This window comes from Furipterus horrens, unplaced genomic scaffold (genome assembly GCF_987537825.1).
Source record: "Furipterus horrens unplaced genomic scaffold, mFurHor1.1.pri manual_scaffold_1, whole genome shotgun sequence".
In the NCBI taxonomy this organism is placed as follows: domain Eukaryota; kingdom Metazoa; phylum Chordata; class Mammalia; order Chiroptera; family Furipteridae; genus Furipterus; species Furipterus horrens.
The window spans coordinates 189,935,417-189,958,937 of record NW_028327171.1 but is presented as its reverse complement, the minus strand read 5'-3'; the positions used below and the strand labels follow the sequence as shown (position 1 = coordinate 189,958,937).

The 23,521-nt window shown below is 40.5% G+C and overlaps 1 protein-coding gene across 6 annotated transcripts in view; it reads right to left on the bottom strand.

The window, feature by feature from the left end:
- Nucleotides 1-23,521, bottom strand: part of SPATS2L (spermatogenesis associated serine rich 2 like) — a 150,699-nt gene that overhangs the window by 73,491 nt on the left and 53,687 nt on the right. Inside the window, exon 1 of one of the 6 annotated variants that reach the window (XM_090282300.1) lies at nt 11,598-11,758. The exons of 3 other annotated variants lie outside the window; for them this stretch is intronic. Coding sequence is in view for 2 of the 3 variants with exons in the window: in XM_090282285.1 (XP_090138411.1) it covers nt 11,352-11,467 (116 nt within the window). In the remaining variant the exon portion in view is untranslated. Of the gene's footprint in view, nt 1-11,351; nt 11,522-11,597; nt 11,759-23,521 lie in introns of those variants that run through there. 2 more of the 6 variants (XM_090282285.1, XM_090282308.1) reach the window with 2 other exon arrangements.

The following is a 23,521-nucleotide window of genomic DNA, read 5'->3' as shown; positions in this document are numbered from 1 at the left end:
CTAAGCACTTGTCTTATATATATTCTAAAAGCATGTTATGATAACTCTAGAAGACAATGTAAAATATTTTATTCATATCGTATTGACATGAAAAATGACAAAGACAGATGCGTATGCACCCAAAGTGTTTCTTCTTATTATGTAAAAGAAGGGTGGTCAAAGCCATGAGAGGAGGAAAAGTGTACCTATATTAACTAAGCATTGCCATTACAATCCTTACTGTCCTGAAGCTTTTATCAGCCTCTAGATAATATAACAAACATTTATTGAGTCTTTCCTGCACGTATTTAAGCACATCATGCATTCCAGGAAGAAATAGGAGAAACGACTCCAGATTTAACTATCAGAAACACTGTATACAGTAGTGTTAAAACTTGCTTTTTCACTTAGCAACTTATCATGAACACCCATATCGCCACTATATTTTTAATGACCATAAATTCATGATCCTGAGTTTTAAATGGACCCTTACAACTGCCCATAATCCTTCTGTTTCCCTAAGTTCTTTACGTTTTCTGCCTTTGGTGTCCAATCTTCTTTGTGAAGTAGCCCGTTCTGAAATGTATATTCTTAACATTAAGCGTTGGTGTTTTCCTTCTCATCTGGTTTAAATATTTCACCATTATTATGGAGCTAGATCTTAAGTTTTTAGTAGTTCCAATCTCTTTTTTGTTTTTTCAGATTTAATGTGTTTTATTGATTAAATTATTACATTTGTGCCAATTTCCCTTCCCTCTGCTCCCCTCCACCCGGTGGCCCCCCTCCCTCCAGTTGTCCCCCCCTTTTAGATTATGTCCATTAGTTGTGCATACAGTTCCTCCCAACCTCTCTCCGTCTATTCCATTCCCTCCTACCTTGATCCCCAATTCCTATATCATCTCCCTCCCTTTCCCCATTCCCCCTCCCTGTTGACCTCCCCCCAATATGCTTCCCGTACCCACAGTTCCTCTTCCCCTCTCGTTGCCTATTTAGTTTGCCTTTGTTTCATCTCCCTAGCTTCTGTTTTTTTTTAAACCAGTCCCTTTAACATCTCATATAACAGTGGTTTGGATCTAATGAACTCTTTCAGTTTTATTTTGTCCTGGAAACACTTTCTCTGTCCTTCTATTCTGAATGACAATTTCGCTGGATAGAGTATTCGTGGTTGTAGGTTTTGGATTTTCATTACTTTGAATATTTCTTGCCAGTCTCTTCTTGCTTGTAGGGTTTCCCTTGAGAAGTCAGCTGATAGTCTAATTGGGACCCCTTTGTACATAATTCTTTTCTTCTCTCTTGCTGCTTTTAAGATTCTCTCTTTATCTTTAATTTTTGACATTTTGATTATAATGTGTCTTGGAGTGGTTCTCCCTGGGTCCAGTCTCTTGGGAACTCTCCTTGCTTCCTGGACCTGCAGGTCTATTCCCTTTCCCAAGTCTGGGAAGTTCTCCTTTATTATATTTTCACTCAATTTTTCAAGTTCTAGTTCATCTTCCTCATTCTCTGGCAAACCAATGATTCTTATGTTGGGCCTTTTATAGCTGTCCCAGAGGTTTCTGATCCTTTCGTTGTTGCTTCCCATTACCTCTCGCTGCATTGGTTGACTGCTTGTTCCTTCTCCATATTCCAGTTTGTTGAAATGAACTCTGGATTTTATTTCCCTTCCTTCTGTCTCGTATGTTGTTTTGTTCCTTTCGTTATGAAAGTTTTTCGCTTCTTTCATATCTTTTTCCTGCTCTTTTGTGAATTCTGTAAGCCACCTGATAACAATGGCCCAGAACTGAGCCTCTGACAGGTTTCTTATTTGTTCATCTGTCAGGTTCTTCATCTGTTGCCTGGTGAGCTGTGCCACCGGGATTTCTATAGTTGTCTGCCTCATTTTGACAGATGCGTTTTGTTTTCTTGGGCTGGCTGTCGGGGGCAGTGCCTGTGTACACGTCACAAATTAGCGACCGGCGCCTGCTTGTCCGCGACCTATTTCGCAGCCCTGTGGTGCTTTCTTTGGGGGCGGGGGTCCAAGATGGATTCACACAGTTATTCAGCTAGGAGACCGGGATCCGTCCTCCCGCCCCCCTGGGCCTCACTGTTCAAGGCGATGCGGTGGCTGCTTTCCCCAGCTCCGGAGTCACGCACCGCCAGGGGCTTGGCCACCGGGACTCCTCGCCAGGGTCGCGCACCGCCAGGGGCTTGCGTAGCCGCTCTCCCCAGCTCCGGAGTCGCGCACCGCCAGGGGCTTGGCCACCGGGACTCCTCGCCAGGGTCGCGCACCGCCAGGGGCTTGCGTAGCCGCTCTCCCCAGCTCCGGAGTCGCGCACCGCCAGGGGCTTGGCCACCGGGACTCCTCGCTGCCTGCCGCTCCGGGTGCGACCGCAAACAGCACTGCCCTCTTTAACTCTTACCTGCCCAAATGGCACCGCTAGTTTATAACTTCATATGTTGGACTTCCGTGTAGTTTTATTTTCTGGAATTTCTAGTTATCCTTTGTTTTGAAGTAGTTGTATTCCTCTATAGTTGTAGAGGGAGACCTAGCGTGTCCGTCTAAGCCTCCATCTTGGCCGGAAGTCCCTCCAATCTCTTTTTGAAATAGGGTATAAATGACTTAAAATGAGTGAACATTTTGGTCCAGATTAGCAGCTAAACAGGTCAAGATATCAATATACTACCTATCTGCATGTTAAATGATTTTGTCAATCAAGAACCACTGACACGCTTTCCTATATTCTTTTTGACTTTTGTTACAAGGAGTGTATCTACAGTTGATACACTTTAGGGATAACTTGTAGAAATTCTCAGATTTCTCCCCATTATTTTCTTTTAAACCTAGAAAATAAGCTATAACTTCAGATCAATTACCTTTTGTTGATTTAAGGATGAAAGCTTGGCCATATGTAATCTTAACTCTTGTAATCCTCAAACAGGAATCCACACAGTTATATCATTATATATTACCAAATATTACGAACAGTAAGATTTTATTTTTATAATTTTCCAAATGACAGACACATGCATGTGGGCATAGGAGCAGGAGAGACACTGCATACTTGATCCCCATTAAGGCAGCTCCTTCCCATACGCTCTGCTAAGAGTGTCCATCCCATTAAACACACCTCCCATTTAAATAGTTTCCAAATGATAAATCTTAAACACTCTGACTTGACATATGGGAGAAAGTAAATAATACTAGCTGGCAAGTATTATCTGAATTTCATTCTCATTTATTCCTGCCCCTGAGAGTTACTAGTAAAAGACAACAGGATTATTTTCTGATCATGCGTACCAGTGAAAAGAGATCATATGTGAGGTACAAGGACAAATAACCAGGTGTTTCTGTTTACAAGCCATACATAAAAAGTGAAACCTGTGATCAGTCATCACAATGCCTACAAGATGGTCTACAATCAGGTTACTGGAAGACATCTGGATGGTTGATTTTCTTATTTACAAAGAAGCTTTGGCATCATGTATATACTTTATTTGTTTATTTTTTCTGTGTATGATAGTGTATGTATCAGTGTGTGAGAGAATCAAGATGGGGGAGGAAGTGAGTGAAGGACAGAGAAATACAGGTTATACCTATGGAACTATAAAGGACCAAAGGTGACAGCTGGATTTGGCGCTACTTGTTAGGATAGATCTGTAAGCCATGGTTCCTTTCATTAGACTAGATTAGCTAAATCTTCTGGACACATCTAATCTTGCCATTATGGAGATCTGTGAAATTTGAGCGAAAAGGTTTTTTGTTTTTGTTTTGCTTTGATGTCTAGGATTTGGGTATGCAGCATTTTCTAAATCTAGAGTATTATAATCCATAGAGGTATGAGGGAGGAATTCCACTGAGGACAAAAATTTACTGAGATGGCACCATTGACTGGTGAGCTATATTCACAGGATAAAAAATGTATGCACATATATATAATATTCACAGGGCAATATATACACACACACTCATACATATACGAGGTCTATCCAGAAAGCATCCAGCCACATAATATGGAAAATGGAGACATTTATTGAAGAAGATACAAGATACAAGAAACATTGTACATAGGACGATGATGCCTCAGTCTCCTTCAAAGTTATGATATTCTTGAGGAAATCTGGTTCATTGGTAGTGTTCTAAATCAAATCATTAGCAACTGCAGCACAATGTTCCTTCTGCTCTATAGCAGAAGCCTTGGAACCAATTTTGCCACAACACGTTTCATGCCAAGATACTGCGTCAAAATCACAGACACAGTAGTCTTTGGAATCCCCAGATCAGCTTCTAGTTCTCGCACTGTCAGTTGCTGATCTTTGTTGATTGCAGCAGGTACACGTTCAACATTCTCAGGTGTTCTGCTTGTTGCAGGCCTTCCAGAATGTGGATCAGTTTCAACAGATTCTCAACCATCTTTGAAGTGTTTGTGCCACACTATTACTTGTGTTGCACTCATCACATCGTCCCCGAAACTGGATTCTATTGATAAGGACAAATGCTAGGGAAATGATGGGACAAGAGAGGCTGGTCTTCAGTGGTCCTCATTGAGTGTCCAAAGCCCTCTATTGGCACTGGTCCCTCAATAAAATTCAAAAGCATACCTTGCACCGGCATAGCATGGCATGCTCATGACATTTCCTGAGCCTCTCCCCTGTGACAGTGAAACTGCTGTGCTCCTATTCTTTTGGGATTCTGTTGTCTGCTATGAACTATATCGGGACAGATCAACTCAATTTGACTCTTAACTGTTTAATTTAGATAGTTAAGGAAATTTGCCTCCAGGAAACATCTTGTCACTCCTTCTCAAATGACAGGCCCAAAGTTCAGCAACTTGAAACCCCAGCCCTCATTGTCCCAGACCCCTGGGTTAACCTGAGAAGCATGCAATGCTGCGAAGTGAGTGATCAACAGACCTCCGATTTCCCTCACATCATGCTTGGTCATCAAGTGTGACAGGGTGTCACTCCTGGATGTGACTGATGTCTATTTAAATCATTATGCAAAAGATGATTAACAAATTATTATGTAAATGACCTGTTATTTGACTGGATTTATTTTTGATGCCCATATCCTAACAGAGCTCATTCACAAGAGCTTTAGATCCACAAGAAAGGTATTGAAACTTCTGACTTCTTGGGGAAGAACTTGGTTTCCAATTCCTATTATCACTTAAGACTGTTCTTGGAACAAAACAGTTACTGAGGCCTAACTATTTAAATCCATAGTACATGTTCCAGGCATATCAAAAAATAAATATAAAGTTAAGATAACCAGAAATATGAGTCCTGATACTGACGCAACATTTCAATAGCTTAAGTATTATTTGAAATACTTTCCCTCTAAATTATACTTTAGTTTTCATTAATAACATTACAAACACATACAGCAGGCATCTAAGTTTTATATATATCTCAGAGAAAAATAAAGATCAAGAAAATTGTAGACTGAAATTTTATTTATGAAATAATCAATTAATCTTACTTCTTTCTGGATATATATTTCATAGTCAAAACCTTATTATGAAAATCTATCAGTCCCAAAGAAAAGAATGTCATCATTTATCACCAAATATCAATCTATACACTTCTCCAGTGGAAAATTAATAAACCACAAATAAAGTTACCACCAATCACTTCATGCACAAACTTATGCAAACTGAACTACTCAATATGCAAAGATCTTACTTAATATGCATTAATGCCAGTCAGAAAATGTATTAGTTAATGACAAAGACAAATATTCTTTATGAAAAATAAAAGTGAATAGTACAAATTCTGGCAAATATGTTTGTTTCAGCATTTCTAATTAATATAGTACAGTGAAGTTTAATATATATGACAATCTAATTAACAGTTTAAAAATACATATTTATATTTCTCATGCAATCATTAAATATAAAAAGTTAAAACAATGTATTAAAATGCCACATTGCTTTCTGACTTCCCTGTTGCTGTTTTCCCTCATGTTTTGTTGTGTAGGTAGTACTAAAGTTTCACTTTTGTTTCTCTGAAAGCTATTCTTGCTTTTAGGTTCACTTTCTTGTTCTCAGGTATTACATCACTTTCTTGAATTGGATTATGGAACCAGAGGAAATACATAAGAAAACTTTTTAAAATAATGATTTAAAATAATTATTGGCACACTTATGGAGCATTTATAATGTGCCAGACGCTCTGCTAAGTGCTTGACACACATTTTTTCATTTAACCCTTATACCCCATATAAAGTAGAAATTATGATTATCCCTATTTTACATATGTGAAAGTTGAGGCTCAGGGTCCCATAGTCAGGGGCAGGGCCAGGACTCCAACCCAGGCAGCCTGATCCAGATGCCCCAACCACTGTGCCTATAGCACCTCAAAACCAATAAACAAGTCATGGGTCTCATTGTAGTAAGAACTCTGCAAGGAGAATTAAACTGATCCCAGCACCCTGCCTTCTCAGGCTGGGCAGGCAAGTAATGTGTAGGCCTTGAACTTATCCGCAGGGCACACAAACAGCAGAGCAAACCACTAACCTCACTTAAGAATAGTCAGAAACACACGGGCTACAAAGAAATGACTGTTTTCCTACAGCTTCCTGCCTCAGGCGAGAGTGCAAGAAACTGCATTCAGTGGGCCCTCCTCCAACAAATTGTTTCTTCGGTTCAGCAAGACTGCCCTAGGGCTCCATCACATTCCTGGGTCTAATGTTTAACTGCTTCTTTTTCCTAAACGAAAGTAATTAAGTTGTTTCTGTATCTGACTTTGGTACAGCCCAGACAGTGTTGGGATCCCACAGATCCTGAGGCGTGTTCTCATGGCTGCCTCACAGAGGAAGAATCAAGAAGTCAGCTATGGACTGTGACTGGATGAGCAACAAAAGGCCTTTCTTTCAAACCAGTGTCCAGTAGTCTCCCAGAGTGCAGATTCCTAACCTATCATAAACATCATAAGAGACATCTGCATTTTTACACATCTTACATCATGCTTTTGTCTCTGGAAGAAGGTGCGATATCTCGAATTAATTTATTTCATTTTATACAGCCATCAATTGGCCCTTTGCAGGGAGCAGTGCTCTGAGATTGGGAGACAGGAGATAAGTGTTGATAGAGCTGAAAGGCTGCACATCTGTCTGTATGGGACACCATTAATCCTGATGGGAATTTGAGTAAAGGTTCTAGATTGTCACAGTACAGCATGAGGGCTTCCTCAGAGACCAGCTGTAGAATAAAAGGTTGGAGTTGTAGGGGATGAAAAATAATATTATTTCTATCCTTCTGATTTCTCAGCTGAGACCCTTGTAACAAAGGACAGATTAATAAGAAAAAAATAAACAAGCAATTTTATTGACATGTATACTTTATGTATACATGGTAAATATTCCAGAAGAACAAGGAACTCCTGGAGATGGTTCAAAAGTCAGGATTAAATACCATATTAATAGGGAAAGGGAGTGGAGGGTTAGTCCCTTAGGGGAGAGCACATGACTTTTAGGAAAGATGAATGGGCCCTTAGAGGAATAGATGGAAGGTATGAGGTTCGTAAAAACGTATGCCTGGTTGTGGTGTCAACTTCTATCTCCTTTCCTGTGACAAGAGCAATAGTCCCTGGCTGGTGAAACTCTGGGGAGGGGATTTATTATGACAGTTAAGTTCCTTTTGGAGAATCGGTCTGTGGGCAGATGAGGGGAGTTCAGGGAAAGCTTTTCCCTGAATTTTCTGTTTTTCAAATGCCTAATCCATATGTTAAAGTGGCATATTCTGGGTGGCACGTTCTGACCTCTTACAGTCGTGTTTTGGAGTGGCATATTCTCTGCCCTTCAGAGTACATGACTGCTGTGGTCCTTTTCAGCTCTCAGGTATTACAAGTCTCTAAGGGCCCTGGGAGTGATGCTTAGCAACTAGGGTAGCAGAAAGCTGAAAATTCAACTTAAAAAAACAAATAAATAAAAGGAGTGGGTGTTGCTCCAATGTACGAGGCTATTTCTCTGTGTGGAGGGGGAAGGGGCCATATACTAAACCTGACAAGCTCAGGGGAGGTCTGCCTGGTGGCCTTACAAACTCAGAGACCAAAAGTAACCACACAGGGTGGTCTGAATGTACAAATTCCTAAAAGCGAGAGAGGGTCGCTAGTCATGTCCTAGGCCTGTAGCTTCCTTGACAAAGGTCAGTCTTTACAGGAAGTGAGCTTGTCTACTGTCTATTTGCATCTAAAATAACATTACCTTTGGAATGGCAGAGTGATCTCCTTTTCCAGACCCCTCAGGACACACCCACCATGCCCAGAGCATCAGACCACATCTAAGTGCTGCACTAAAGGTTAATTGTTAACTACCTGTAAAGAGGTATCTCTCTTTATTTGACTTTTTATCCAATCTCAGAGATGTCCCTGTTTTGCTTTCTCCCACCTCCCTAATCTACCACCACTGGATTTCATGTGACTGACCCTCCTTAGGTCTCCTCCTTTGATTCTAATGTATAAAGTAAGCTGTAAGACAGCCATTCTCTGGAGCATTATCTCAGTCCCTTGAGATTTTGCTTCCTGGCAACTGATTGTAAGTCAGTTTGGCCCACATAAACTCATACCAGTTCTCTTCAGGTTTGGCTGTTTCTTACGTTGACAACTGTAAAATCACCTTTGAACTGGTCAATGACTAAGTGTTAAGTCACCTAGCACAGACATGGGTACTTGCATGCCAGCTGGAAAGAGTAAGTGTTCTATAAAATTGGGACTTGGTTTAAATTTAACATTATGTAGGTTTTCTGTTGTTTAACTTTCCCATTGCCTAATCTCTCTTCTGTTTTGTACCCTCGTCCTGTTCCCTCAGCTCCTTCATTGTTCCTTATCTGGTCTTGTAATTACTGAAGTCTCTTATATTCCAAGTGCTTTAGCTCTTTCTCCTGTGGTTTAACTCCCACAGTTTAATAAAAGTTCCTGTGCAGTGCCTTGTTCCTTAGAGGCAGTTGCTTTAATTATTAGGAATGAGGACACATAAACAATGAAACACAGAATGATGACTGAAATATGATTTTCATACAGAGATATTTACCTAGACTTTTGTTTCGCTTGAAGGGAAAAAAAGGATCTCAAGGTTGCATGTGTATTCAAAGACACTTCAATGTACTAAACCCTCTGTGAGAACAAGTTCACTGGAAAGCATTTTAAGGGCAAATGTCAGACAAAAAATTCCCATTTAAAAGCCGTGGCTCTGCCGCTTTAGAAAAGCAGGGTTAGCCTTTGGTTTAGAAATGTCATTGCTACTAAGTCCTTTGTCCGGTGGGAAGAAAGAAAATTAAATGTTTTATTTAAACAGGTCATTAACAGTCAATACTTATTTGAAAAGGCCTCCTTCCAGAGACAGATAAAAGCTCCCAATCACTACGAATATCACTTGAGCACATCTAGGGCAAGATGTGCTGACGCATGTTTCAGACCTTTACGAGAGTGAGTCCTCACTCACCACCCGGAGCGTTTGCGTGGGAGGCAGGGCCACGAGCCGCACGCCCTTGTGTGTGCCGCGCACACAGAGAGGTGAGAGCAGCACAAAGCGCACTGGATGGCAGGCCCGCTTTGAATTCTCCGTTTTAGTACCGGCAAGTGTGTATGAATGAAGATTAACCATTTTTGCATAAAGTGCCAAACCACCTCCCCGTGGCAGCAGAATGCAAATGGGAGCAAAAGAGCAAAGGACAGCTAAAATAAATGCAGCGGGTCTCGGGCACCGCAAGCAGCGGGGGAGGGCGCACGGCAGGCTCTATTAGCATTCATCTATGGCATGGTTTTTCTATTTAATTTGAAATTATTTCATTTCATAGGTCTCTGACGGTTTGAGAATATAAATAAATGCTTTTTTTTTTTTTTTTTTTTTTTTAAGTGACCCGACGCTGGCTCCTGGAAAGCTCTGCTCCTGATGGCTGGGCTTTCGAGCAAACATGTGTTTCCATAGAGATGTGGGTGCCCCAGGCCTGTGCAAGTACCCACTTGTATCAGCAATTCAATTATGGTCAGTTCTTTTAAGATGCTATGATGTCAGCTCAAGTCTTTAAGACATGCCCATCCTCACAGATGTCTCGGGAAATGGGAAGTGGCCAACATTATGAGATTCAGAAGAATAAGTTCCACCCTCTCCAAGCACACCATAATAGGCTCTTTTCCAGCAGGTCCCACCACCCGCTGAGCAGATCCCAAATCCCGGAGGGGTTCAGACAAAAGACTAAGCACAGTTCTCCTTCACACCCCAGAGCACCAAGCACCTCACCACAAACTCTCCAAATGTTGCAAAAGAAACAGGCGTTCCCTTTCTTTCTTTCCTCCCCCCTCTCCCCTCCAACTAGCTGTGGGCAATTTCTACAGAAAGGGCAATGTTTTTTCCTATTATTTGACATACATTTACTGAACACTACAATGTGCCAGGCTCTATGGGGAATTCTGGCAATGGTTACAAAATAACACTTTTTGAATTCATATTGTACACCTGGCCCTGCTCTGAGCACTTTCCATGTACTAACATTTAATTCTCCCAATAACCCTATGAAATAGGTTGTCCTCATTTTATAGAAAAGAAAGGAAAACACAGAGAGCTAAGTACTTAAGTCACACAGCTAGTAAGATGCTGAGCTGAGAAGTGCAATGGACCTCCTGGCTACAGAGCTCTTGCCCCCAAAGGAGTGTATCCCCTTGGATGGAGACAGATATGTACATAGGAAAGACTCAGGAAACTAGTTGGAATTGACCTGGTTCACGGTTCTGGGCAAAGCAACACTGGGGCTGCGATCTCCCCATCTTGCAAGTCTCATCATCGCTGAGACCAGGTACAACCCAGGGTTAGGGGAAGTTTCCCAGGTAGCGGGAAGGGGAGGTGGGCGGAGGCTGTGTGCTTTTAAAAGCTTGCATAGTATCTTTTAAGGGAAAGTATTGCATATTCGTTTCCAAAGAAAACATGCACCATGGTTCTGCAATAAATCTCCGGACTGGCAAGGAGAAATCCTAGGAAAATCTGGCAAACAAAAGCTCCATATTCAGAGCCAGCTCTGGAGGCTCATTTGTCATGGGATAAACCCGTGGTGGAGGAAGCCATCATCTCTTCAGAGCATATTCTGGCTCCAAAACCCTCTGTTCCAACAAACTAACAACATGCCTAGTTTATGAAGCCAGAACTCTCTTAGTAAACATTAATGATGTTCTCAAAGTAGCAGAGGAAGTCAGGTTCTTCCTACTTCCTTGAAATGTCACTGGCACTGGCTGAATACAGTGTATGATGTACTAATTCACATGATGAAAGAAATACTATGGAATGAGGCAGAGCCTCGGCATCCAAAAGAGAAGAAAACCCACGGGCAGCCAACCCCTCAAATGCCTCTTCCCCCACCCATCACTGTGCCTCCTAAGGTTTTCCAACAAAATAAACCTCAACTCACTTTTGAAGGTTTCCTGGTGTTCCAAAGGACGGATTCCAGTGCACTGCCCGACTACTGGCTTTCTCAGTAGGCAAATAAGCCCTGTTTCCCAAGTGGCCCCATTTATCAACTTGCATTTACTGTGACCTGTAAGTCATCTCAAAAGTGACGCAGACAGAGCCAGAAAACTGGGCAGGTAGCAGGATCCTGGGTGTGACTGACAAACCAGCTGGTGACCTCCGGCACCTGAGGCTCAGAGGGACTCACCTTCAGGAAAACTGCTTGCTCCCTTTTTGTAAAACTGTCCAGTGCTTTATTCTCCAGGCCTGTTAGCGAATGCCCAGGTTTTCATTCCTCTTATCGTAGGAAAGCCATAGCTTTAAGATTGAGTTTGCAACCTTTCCATGATTCCAGAGGTTGAGATAGTGCAGGCTGGGACTGTAGTCACCGTTTCAAAGGTCAGTTTCTGTATGTGGTCTTGGCTAAGGGCTTCTAATCTTCCGGTGACACCAGTACAGGCATATGAATCAATTAGCAAACATTCTGAGCACTGCACCCTGAGGCTCGCTCTCTCTCCTCCCCCTTCTAAAACCTGTTCCTGGCTCTGGACATAACTGGAAGCATCTGCTGGCTAATGTTGCACTTAATGAATAATGTACTACCATGTACGGGGCTATATACATTTTGTTAGGGGTCATGCTCTCACCCAAAGGAATCGAGTTCTCATGGTGAATATTCAGTCTCTACCAGTGAAAAGCTAGTGTGAGGTCACGGGGGTAGGGATAGCTATTGAGGGGCAGAATGGAGACGTCTCTCTTACCTGCTGGGTCTGCTCTACCTTCAGGGAAGTTAGTCTTATATATGTCACTTCTTTTCTGGTTTGATGTTTTAAAAACTAACGTGTAGGTTCAATATATTCTCAGGAGGTACTTGTCTGTAGGATTAGGCCTCTCTTGGTCCCCATCTCGCTAACGACCCACAGGCAAGGTCAGCCAGGAAGTCCCTATAGCACTGGTTTTAATTGAGGTGCCTCTGTCAACAGCTGTAGTATCTTGGGCCCTTAAATGATGGCAAAGAAGAACCACTGCTTAATTTTCTGCTACTTAGGTTCTTCTTTATCTTGTATGATAGAGAAAATAAGTAATTCCAGTTTACCAAGTTTGAATCCCAACTTGGCCTTTTACTAGTATGGGGATTTGAGCAAGTTCCTCAACCCCTCCATGCCTTCAGTTCCTCACCAGTAAAGTCAGAATAATAATAATAGTTCACTATCTCGTAGGGTGGTAATAAGGAGAAAATGAGTTCACATTTGTAAAGTGAGTAAAACAGTGCTTGACACACTGCAAGTGCCACAGATAAATAGAAATCGATAAATATTCTCGTTAGGTTCCTCCACAGCCTTTGTGGTTGCTTGCCCATCCTGTCCATCTTGCAGAAACGAGGCCTTGAGAGGTTATGGTCATGTATCACACACCTGTCATCATGAAGGTGGCCCCTGAAACATAACCCTTCGTCTACAAACTGCCCTCAGATGGCTACACTCTTCCCTCCCCATGACCAAGGCCTGACTGCAGCACTGCGAGGTGGGATATAAACTCTTAGGGCTCCATATCCACAGGGTCATTTGTTTTCCATGTTCTTAAATCTTAGGCACAAGCAAAAGTAAATGCAAAACTTTAATATCTCTCCCCTGCAGAAGGGCTCTGGGACCCAGGCCAGGTCACGGTTCCTGCCTTGTGGCTACCAGATGCCATCAGTGCCCTCCCTAGGGACCAAATTCATAGCTACGATGCTTGTCTTTTGAGGATAGTAAGTAATTATGACATAGAAAGAGCAAAGTTCAAATAAAACTATGAAGAGAACAATGTAAAAATTACTAAATCTCTTTTCACACATTCTTATTTCAGGTAATCATATCAAAATGGGTAGAAGTGAGAATTAGTATGATTTTAATGTCCTTATGTTTATTCTAATGCAACCGCAGATACTAAAGACTCATTTTGACCATTTTATGACACGTTCAAAATTCTAGAGGTCATACTTATTATCTGAGTAAATTTTATTTCAATTTCTAACTATAATAAAAAATAGAAACTTGTCACCCAAAATATGGTGTTTTGGGAATATTAATACTTTAAAAAGCCTTCAAATATACAAGATATTAGTAGATTTAATGAATTACAAAAATAATTCCTTTCTTTCAAAAAGCCTGTCTCTGAAAAATTCTACTTCATCCTTCTCTTTGTCAAACTTCTCATGTCCTGGCTGCTTACTGCTTTAGTTTCAGCATAAAACGCCCAGGAGCAGACACCTTGGCCTCTCTACTCTGCACTGAGCTCCAACCTGCCATATGGCTCAATTCACATTGGGGAAAATTCAGAGAGTATCAAACGCTTATGATGGTCCATAAGCCTTAGCAATGTGTAGTTTGATCTCTTTCAACTCATTTTTCTAAAGATTGAATAAATCAAAACAATTTTGGTACAGTAGTTCAAATATTGTACAAGTCTCTCGCATAAATATAATACCATATATTATTTCCCTTGGGAAGTCTTTCTGTTAGTAATCCAATCTACCTTAAAGCAATTCTGAGGTGTAAATGTATTAGGTTTTGATCACTTGTTTGATGTAAAAGATCCATCTCTCATCGCCTTGATTCCATTTATACCCATTCTTGGCAGACTGATAGAGGCAAGCCAGGAGCATTGCCTGATTTTTAAAAAATTAATGCTAAACATTTCCTTATCCAGCTGTAGAACATAGCTTTGAGTGAGTGTGCTCCCCACAGGCTAGATTCTACATGTGAAAGGGCATCATGTATGTGTCTCTATGGGAAATAAGACTGATGCCTTTTTTACTTTATAATTTATTTTAAAATAATCTTTAAAAATTTTCAATTACAATTGACATACAATATTATGTTAGTTTCAGGTGTAAAACATAGTGATTAGACATATATAACTTATGAAGTGATCCTCCTGATAAGTCTAGTACCTGACACCATACATAGTGATTACAATATTATTGGCTATTCCCTGTGCTGTACTTTACATCCTCATCATTGTTTTTATAACTGGCAATTTGTACTCCTTTAAAAAAAATTTATTGGTTATGCTGTTACAGTAGTTCCAATTTTTTCCCCTTTGCTTCCCTCTGCCCAGTACCTCCCTTCCCTCCAGCAATCCTTCCCCCCCTCCTTAGTTCATGTCCATGGGTCGTGCATATAAGTTCTTTGGCTTCACCCTTTCCTATATTATTCTTAATTTCCTCTGTCTTTTTTGTACCAACTGATTATGCTACTTGATCCCTGCACCTTTCCCCTTATTTTCCTCGTTTCCCTCCTAGCTGATAACCCTCCAAATAATCCCCATATCTATAATTCTGTTCTTATTCTGGTTTGCTTAATTAGATTTTGTTTTTATTTTTAAGATTCAGTTGTTGATAGGTGTGAGTTTGTTGTTATTTTAATGTTCATAATTTTGATCTTCTTTTTCTTAACTAAGTCCCTTTAACATTTCATATAATAATGGCTTGGTGATGATTAACTCCTTTAGCTTTACCTTGTCTGGGAAGCACTTTATCTGCCCTTCCATTCTGAATGATAGCTTTGCTGTACAGAGTAGTCTGGGTTGTAAGTCCTTGCTTCTCATCACTTTGACTACTTCTTGCCAGTCCCTTCTTGCCTGCAAAGTTTCTTTTGAGAAGTCAGCTGATAGTCTTATAGGTGCCCCTTTGTAGGTAACTCTCTTCTCTTACTGCTTTTAAGATTCTCTCTTTATCTTTCACCCTTGGCATTTTAATTATGATGTGTTTTGGTGTGGTCCTTTTTAGGTCTAGCTTGTTTGGGACTCTCTGTGCTTCCTGGACTTGTATGTCTATTTCCTTCACCAAATTTGGTGAGTTTTCCTTCATTATTTTCTCACATAAGCTTTCAATTTCTCGTTCTTCTTCTTCTCCTTCTGGCACCCCCATGTTTGGGATGTTGGCACGTTTAAAGTTGTCCCAGAGGTTCCTAAGCCTCTCATTTTTTTCAATTCTTGTTTCCTCATTCTGTACTCGTTGACTGTTTATTTCTTCCTTATGTTCCAAATGATTGATTTGAACCCTGATTTCCTTCCCTTCACCATTGGTTTTGTGTGGATTTTCCTTCATTTCATTTAGCATAGCCTTCACTTCCTCCCTTATGCATTTGCCACACTTAAGCATATCTGTCAAGCCTGTGAGCATCTTTATCAACAATGCTTTGAATTCTACATCTGTTAGGTTGGCTATCTCCTTATCTGTTAGGTTGGCTGTCTCCTTGTCGTTTAGTTCTCCCACTGGAAACTTGATTCATTCCCCCTTTGGGCCATACTTCTCTGTCTCCTCATCTTGACAGGCTCCTGTGTTTGTTTGCCTCTGTGTCTTAGGTAAAGCTGTCACATCTGTTAAGTTGTAAGGGGCGGAGCCTTAGGGATTTGTCAGTACAGGGTGAGCTGTTTCACCATGTTGTGGTGTTGTATGTGGGAGAGGCGTCTGAGAGTTGTACAATGCCACTTGCTCAGCACTCACCCCCTTTCCAGGCACTTCTCCCACATCTATATGGGCCTGGTGCCTCTCTAGCTGTTGCTCTGGCCGTTGTTCCCAGAGTGGGTGGGTTGGTGGATGTTCTAGTACCATGGGGGCCCTTTAAACAAGCAGACACTGCTGAGAGACCGATAGTTTCTTCCTCCGCCCCAACCCCCAATGGTTTGCACAGTCAGAAGCAATGAGGCTTTATTTTCCCTGGCTCTGGGACCATGAGCTGCACGGTCTGGTGTGGGGCTGGGAGTGTTCCCCAGGGGTCCCTCCCAACTTTTTAAAACATGTGACTGTGCTTTCCGCCAGCCTGCTGCTGCCGCCACCACCATACCGCAGTCTCTCTGCTCCGGCTCCACCCCTCCTACCTGTCTGGATGAGTATTTCTTCTTTATATCTTTGTTTGCTGGACTTCCATGCTGCTTGATTTTCTGGAACTTCTGGTTGTCTCTAGTTTTGACGTAGTTGTATTCCTTCTTAGTTATGGAGGGAGATGCAGTGTGTCTGTCTAGGCCTCCATCTTGGCCAGAAGTTTCCAATTTGTACTTCTTAATCCCTCCCCTTTTTCACCCAGCCACCCAACCCCACTCCCAGCTGGCAACCATCAAAATGTTCTCTGTATCTATGAGTTTGCTTCTACTTTGTTTGTACATTCATTTTGTATTTTTAGATTTCACATGTAAGTGAAATCATATGGTATGTGTCTTTCTCTGTCTGATGTATTTCACTTAGCATCAAACCTTCTAGGTCCACCCATGTTGTCCCAAATGATAGGATTTAATTCTTTTTGTGACCAAGTAACATTCCATTCCACATATGCCTATTCTTGGGGGTGTATACTGTGGGCATGGAGTGTGTCAGGGCCGAGAGAAATAAGAATGCCAGTGACAGAACCTTAAGCAAATCATTATGGAATGACTTGCAACCATAGTCATAAAAGGAACTTCTAGAGAGGTGAGATGGCTTTAGTTTAGGTGGGTTTAATCAGGGTGGGGTTCTGAGAGGAGGTGCTCTTTTCCACTGCTTTGACGCAGTACTGGCAATGATGGGAATGGCATTTCAGGTAAGAGGAAGGGAAAAACTGAAACCTCTCTGGCAGATGCAAACAAGTTATGTGTGAAGCCAGAAAGAAAACATACTGGCATAGTGCACAGAGTCAGTTAATCAATATTATTGGGAGTCCACTATGTGTCTTGGCTACATGCACATAGTTAGCTAATTGTAATACAGTGTAATTTTAAGATTGGCAGGAGGTAAGATTAGCAAGCAGTAAGCAATTAGATGACATCAGAAAGGAGTAGGTGAAAAGGTATTACGTGGTGTGGTTTCAATTATACGATTGTCCTGTTGGTAATGAAGCAAAGAGATAACACCTTTGTTTGTTTTCCTTTTAGCAAATGGGAGAGTTCTTCTCACCCCCATCCCACACCAGTTCTTCGTCTCACCCCACTATCATTGTTGCTTACAAGTGTCTGAAACTGGACCTTATTTTCTCTGTTATTCTTGAAATGCTGAATCAAACACTGCATTTTTTTTTTAACCATTTAAACTTAATGAAACTTGATTCTTTGTCCTTTTAGTTTTGCAAAAACACACTATAATCTGACTAATATTAAAGACTCCAAAACAAATAAAATATGTAGCTGAGTTTCACATAGCTCTAGGAAAGCGACTCATACATTACACTAAAGATTTCATTTGGTTTCTTTTTGACCTGGTGTTACATCCTGGGTGTTGGGAATTACCAAACTCAGCCCTGAAACAGAGATAACCAGAAACTGAAAAGACTCTCTTGTTGTTGTACTAAATGGTTTTAAAAAAATATATAAAAAAGTATCAGTGAGGGAAAATGTCTTTGAAAATTATTCTACTTAAAAAACGTTTACTTCTGAATGACTGTCAGCCAGACTCAACTTGGTTTCATTTCTCATTTCAAGCTTTCGAACAATATGACTAGACAAAATGAGATCATTCTAGATCTCATGGAAAACACGGGGTAAGAATGGAGGAAAGACTACAAAGACTACATAATGGCCACAATTTTAGTTTACCCTTTTAAAAATACTGAAGCTATACCACATGATGGGGGGGAGGACTTAGCTATGATAAAGTATTATTCAATCTCCAAATAATCAACTTCTTGCTTTACAAAGACTCTCATGTCTGATAACACTGCCATCACTTCAGCAAGAGCTATGATATACTAAGCATATTCATTGATTCATTGATTCAGTCACTCATTGATTCATTCAGTGTTAATTTAACAAAGCATACAGAGCATCTCCACTGTCCTAGGTTTTGGGGATACAACAGTAATCAAAACAAAATCCCCTCAGGCACCATGCTGGATGATTTTATTTCTTCAGTCTGTTTGTTTCTCTGAGTCCTCACAATGCTCCCTCAATGCAGACATTTCTATCTCTGTTTTATAGATGGTCCCAGAGCCAGTCAACAGCAAGGCAGGGGCTCAGACCTCTGACTCCCAAACTTGTGTTTATTCCACTAGTCTGTTGCCATTTTCCCAGCCCATTTTCTATATTCTTGCTCACCCTTTCTTTTACCTGCTATCTCATGTTCCCTTCCCTTTCTTCCTGTTACATCTGGTGCCTTTAAAGAGCAGGAGCTGTCTTAGGAGGTAGTGAGTATCCCATCACAGAATTTATTTGAGCAGAGGCAGGATGGCCACTTAATGGGATGTTAGAGAGGGGAGTCACTTAACAGTCAGGAAGATGGGGGAACTCCAGGATTCCAAAAGGGAAGGCAACGTAGTCTGTAGTTTTTCCTCAGTCTTTACACTTACCAGAAGCATCTACAGCGCTCTCATTCTGTCTTAGTCATGTATTGTCTGAAAGTTTGAAATGGAAACTGAAACCAAGTTAGGTCTAGCTGGTACTTGGCATACTCCCAGAAGTGAATTATTTCCTCCGGGCTTTTTGTGCCTAGGAATCTGAGATCATCATGGAAGAGACTGCCTGCAGGCAGGGCCAGAAATGCAGCTTACTAGATAGCTTTGTTGTGACTTATCATTTGAAGCAAGATCTAGAGAAACTGTTGCCAGGAAGACACAAACAAATATCTTTTAACTTAGATTTTTGTTGCTTTAGTTCATAACTCAATCTAGCTCCCCCAGGAAGCATCTTCAGATCTCAACTTACCCATAGTCCTGCAAAGCTGGTGCAGCTTCAACACTTAACTCAACATATATCCCTCACTACTTGTTCCACAGAGAGAGGCTAGTAATTTTCCACTCTTTGAAAATCTTGGAGTTACAGAAGGACTCAGAGTTCTCCCATCTTCCTGACCTATAAGTGAATCTCCTTTGCAACATCAGTATGTGGCCATCCAGCCTCTGTTCAAACAAATACCATGAGAGACTCCATGCCTCCTAATATGGCTTCTTCTGCACAAGAGTAAATTCTTAGATAAAACAGAATCAACTGCCTTCCTATAACTTCCCATGCAATGCTCCTAGTTCTGCCTTCAGGCACTCCATAAACCTAACCTCTATTGCAAAACAGATTTGTCTTAAGTATGCTTTCTCAATTCTAGCACAGAATCATTCATTGACTCACAGGTTGTTAGAGTGGGAAAGGGCTCATAGATCCATAAATTATTTTGTGGATAAATATTTTGTATTGTCAGACCTTTAGAACTTCATTTTTGAGAGTTCACTCACTCCTCATGTGACAGTGTTGAGTCTTCACATCTTATGTATGTCTACATATAAAATATATATGTATATATAGACATATGTGTACATATGTATAATGTGTAAATATGTACATGTATTCTGTGGCTTTGTTCTTTTTTTAATGCAGCCTAAGAGTTCATGTTGTTGATGAGAACACGCTATACGTTGGTCATAATGAACCCATGCTAAATAAAACCCTCAAGACTTCCTCATTTGATCTATTAGTAAGTCCCACTTCCCCAATATTCACTTTCACAGTTGATTTTTTTGGAACTTAAGTGCATGAGTTTACATCTGGTTCAAATTAATTTGGCCAATTTTCCAGCCCATTAGAATTCTCTTAATACCAAATCTATAACTTTTCACTTTAGCTGTACATTTCACTTTGGTCATTCACAAATTGCCAGATCATTTATATAACTTATGCCACTAAGTGAACAATCTGGGCTTGAATCTCAGCTCTGCCACTTGAGAACTATGTGACCTTGAGGAAATTACTTAAACTCTCTGTGCTGCAGTTTACTCATTTCTAAAACAGAGATAAAAGTGTCAACTGCATAGAATTGCTGTAAGAATTAAATACATATAGAGTAATAGAACACTGTGACACATAAGAATTCAACAGGTCTGTTCTTTCTATTATTTTCATCAAATTCATAAACGTTCAAGTCACTGATAAAGATATATCTAGAATAAAACCCAAGTAGACGTCTACAGGTCACCTCCTTTGATCACAGGAACCCATTCTTTAGTTCTCTGTTTGGGTCTGGTTATGCAAACTGAGTTGTGTATCCACTTAACTCTTCTGTTATTCAGTTCCTATTTCCTCACTAAATCCGCAATGAAATCTTGAGATATTGTGAAAACTGACTTGATGAAATTCACATACATCATCTCTACTACGTTTTCTTCATCTTGCATTCCAGTCCCTCTATTGAACAGAAAAATCACTTAGTCCTGCTTGAATTCTTGTTGGTGCCTCATGATTATTACGTTTTTTTCACCAAAGTGTCCTTAAGAGTTTCAGAATAAGTTCTAGAATATTACTGGGATTTTATGTTTTTTCTTTTTTGTCAGTCTCCAGGTTTGGGGGGTGGGGTGGGGGGGGCGGGGATTTCTCCATTTGCTGAAATCCTAAGATGGTTGGCTGAATTGGGACAGTTAAGGTATGAGGCTCTCAGGCCTGCAGACACAATCTGGGCCGGGAGGCACCAATCCACAATGGAGGGTTAAGGATCTAGTATTTTGCTTCTGTGGGCCTCAGTTCCCTCAGTCACATTTGTTCTACCCTTCCCAAGTGGGAAATCATGATCCTTGATAACAAGGCAAGAATAAGAAGAGATAAAGAGTCCTTTGTTTTTATCATCAGGGGTCCTATCCCTTTCTGTTTACTTTCTACAAAAGTAAATCAAAATTCTACAATAAAAAACACTATAAAAATAGTATTCCAGTCTTGGCAAAAATTATAACCGTGCCATTATATATAAAAAAAAAAAATGGGACACTTGACATCATAAGATTTCCACTTTTCTATGTCTGGCATATTCACTCCTATAGAATTTCCTATAGAATTTCATTCTCTGTAGCTTTGAAGTGTCTTTTTGCTGTTTTTAGCACTTTTTACATACTTCAGCTCACTCTGGACTCTAGGCTTCCTAACATTAATGTAATGGAATTATCTCTTTCTTTGGGATTTGTTCTTGCTTATGTACCTCTCCTTGCATTCTTCTTTAAATGGTCTTTTACATTATCAGTTAATCTGAACATGCCTTTTGTAGCCACAGCTTTCTATAGTCCTCATTTTTAGAACTTTCAAACCTCTAATTCTAATAACTCAGAAAATTGTGGGCTGTTAGACTTGGTGTGCATGAGTGCATGTGTGTGTAATTTACTGCATATATCAGCTATGTGCTAAGTACTGTTCTATTTGCTCGGATACAAAGATAAACATGATAAATGGAACCCTGCCTTCTAGATTCTTAAAGTTTCACTATAAATAGAGATGAGTACAAAGGCAATTATGATCCAATAGGATATTGGATTTGAGAAGGGAAGTTAGAGGAGGGCCCATAGAAAGGACCCTAATCTGAACTAAAGGGTTGGGTTTCTCATTTCTTTATACATCTTCTTTTAGAGTCTCATGCTATAGAATCACATCTACTTCTCTGAATAAAGACTATCATTCATATCTGGCTATATCCATCATCTGCCCCTTGGTTCTCCCAAAAGCTAAAATGACATGGCCCTATAACCTTCCAAGTGCTTGGCACGTAGCAGACCTTCAAAAATATTTATTGAATCAATGGATAAATGTTCCTTCCACTTCTGTTTCACTAACCAATCTTTTTTGGTCAAAATTAGATCCAAAATAACAGTTCCCTTCATTTTCTTTACCTTAGAGAAGAAAATGTCAGTGAGGTGAACTGGTATCTGAGACCCTCTTTTCATTTAAACATGAATAAAAAACTTCTGGCAGATGCCCAAATAGCTTAAATATCTCATCAGTCCTACTATTATAATTACCTTCATGTCACTGTGGTATGCTGTATCAGAAGTAAATTACTTCAGTGCTTGATATGTTGGGTGGTCTAAGTTCATTTGTTCACTCCAAACTATTTATTGAGTGCCTACTATGTGCAAGCCCCTGGCTGGTTTGGCTCAGTGGATTGAGCGTCGGCCTGTGAGCTAAGTGTCGCTGGTTCGATCTTCTAGTCAGGGCACATCAGAGAAGGAAAACTCTGACTCCAAAAAACCTCCGCTGCCTTGCGGCATACCTCTTCAGGGGAAAGGCTAAGGGAGTAAACCCCGACAGAAAATCTGGAGCCGGAGTCCCTAAGGCGGTTTGACGTTGTAGTCAACACCGGCAACTCCTGCGGCGCACCTGAAGCCAAGCTGTATTGACTCCGTCTTTCCCTTGGACCCTTCAGCTGCGAAGAGAGGGGGGGTCTGCTGCATGGGCAACAGCAGACCCTCCATATCACCCCGCCCAGGCTCTGTAGCTTCAGCTTCACTGGAGAGGACACTCCAGCGTCATTGCAAGATGTCGATTCAACACGGGAGGAGACAGATACCGTGTCACTCCCGAGTCGGACTGCACAGCCATTCTCGGCGGTGCAGATAGACTCTTAAGAAGCTACACCATCGTCTCTCGAGACGGACGGCTGCCGACGACTATGTGCAAGGAAATCTTCTGGGCACTGTATTTTTTTCTTCCTTCTTTTAACCTCACCAAGTGTGTGTCCTCTCTTAGGTTTTTGGATGTCCACACTTCTGCCTCTCCTGGAATGTCTAGACTCCTACTCCAGGGGAATGACTCATTGTCCTTCTGTTTCTTCTGTCAAAAATTTTGTCTTTTTAAAAACTGCAGATTAGTTAAAATAAGGTTTCTCAATCTTCTGGCAACAAAACTTTCTTATTTTCCTATAATGTTTTTTTGAAATATCACATTAAGTATAGTAATTTTAAAAATCAGAGCTATGAGAGGAAGTACTACATTGTTGATAAACTATATCCCTTACCACCCACCATTAAGAATAATTGATCTTAATGATGGAAATAATTAACATTTTTAAAGAACATAGCCAAGTTTATAATCTTATTCAATTGATTATCAACATGAACAGTTGGAGATCAACTGAATAGGATTTGAGCTTTAATTTATATATCCATATAACCCATATGTAGCATAAAAATTGGAATTCACTTTCAATACTAAGACATGTAAACATAAGCATTGCTTTCTTAATTTTTTAGTCTACTTTTTGCAAAATAATTAATGTAATCTATAATCAAATGCGAAAGCTGCCCCCAAATAAAACACAATTTATTTTCCTTATGAAATAAAGACATACTTTTATTTTCTTGAAAAGTACCGATTTTTATCAAGGTTTCTTTTCTTAAAAAAATAATTTGTTTGTTTGTCTATTTATTTATTTTTAGAGAG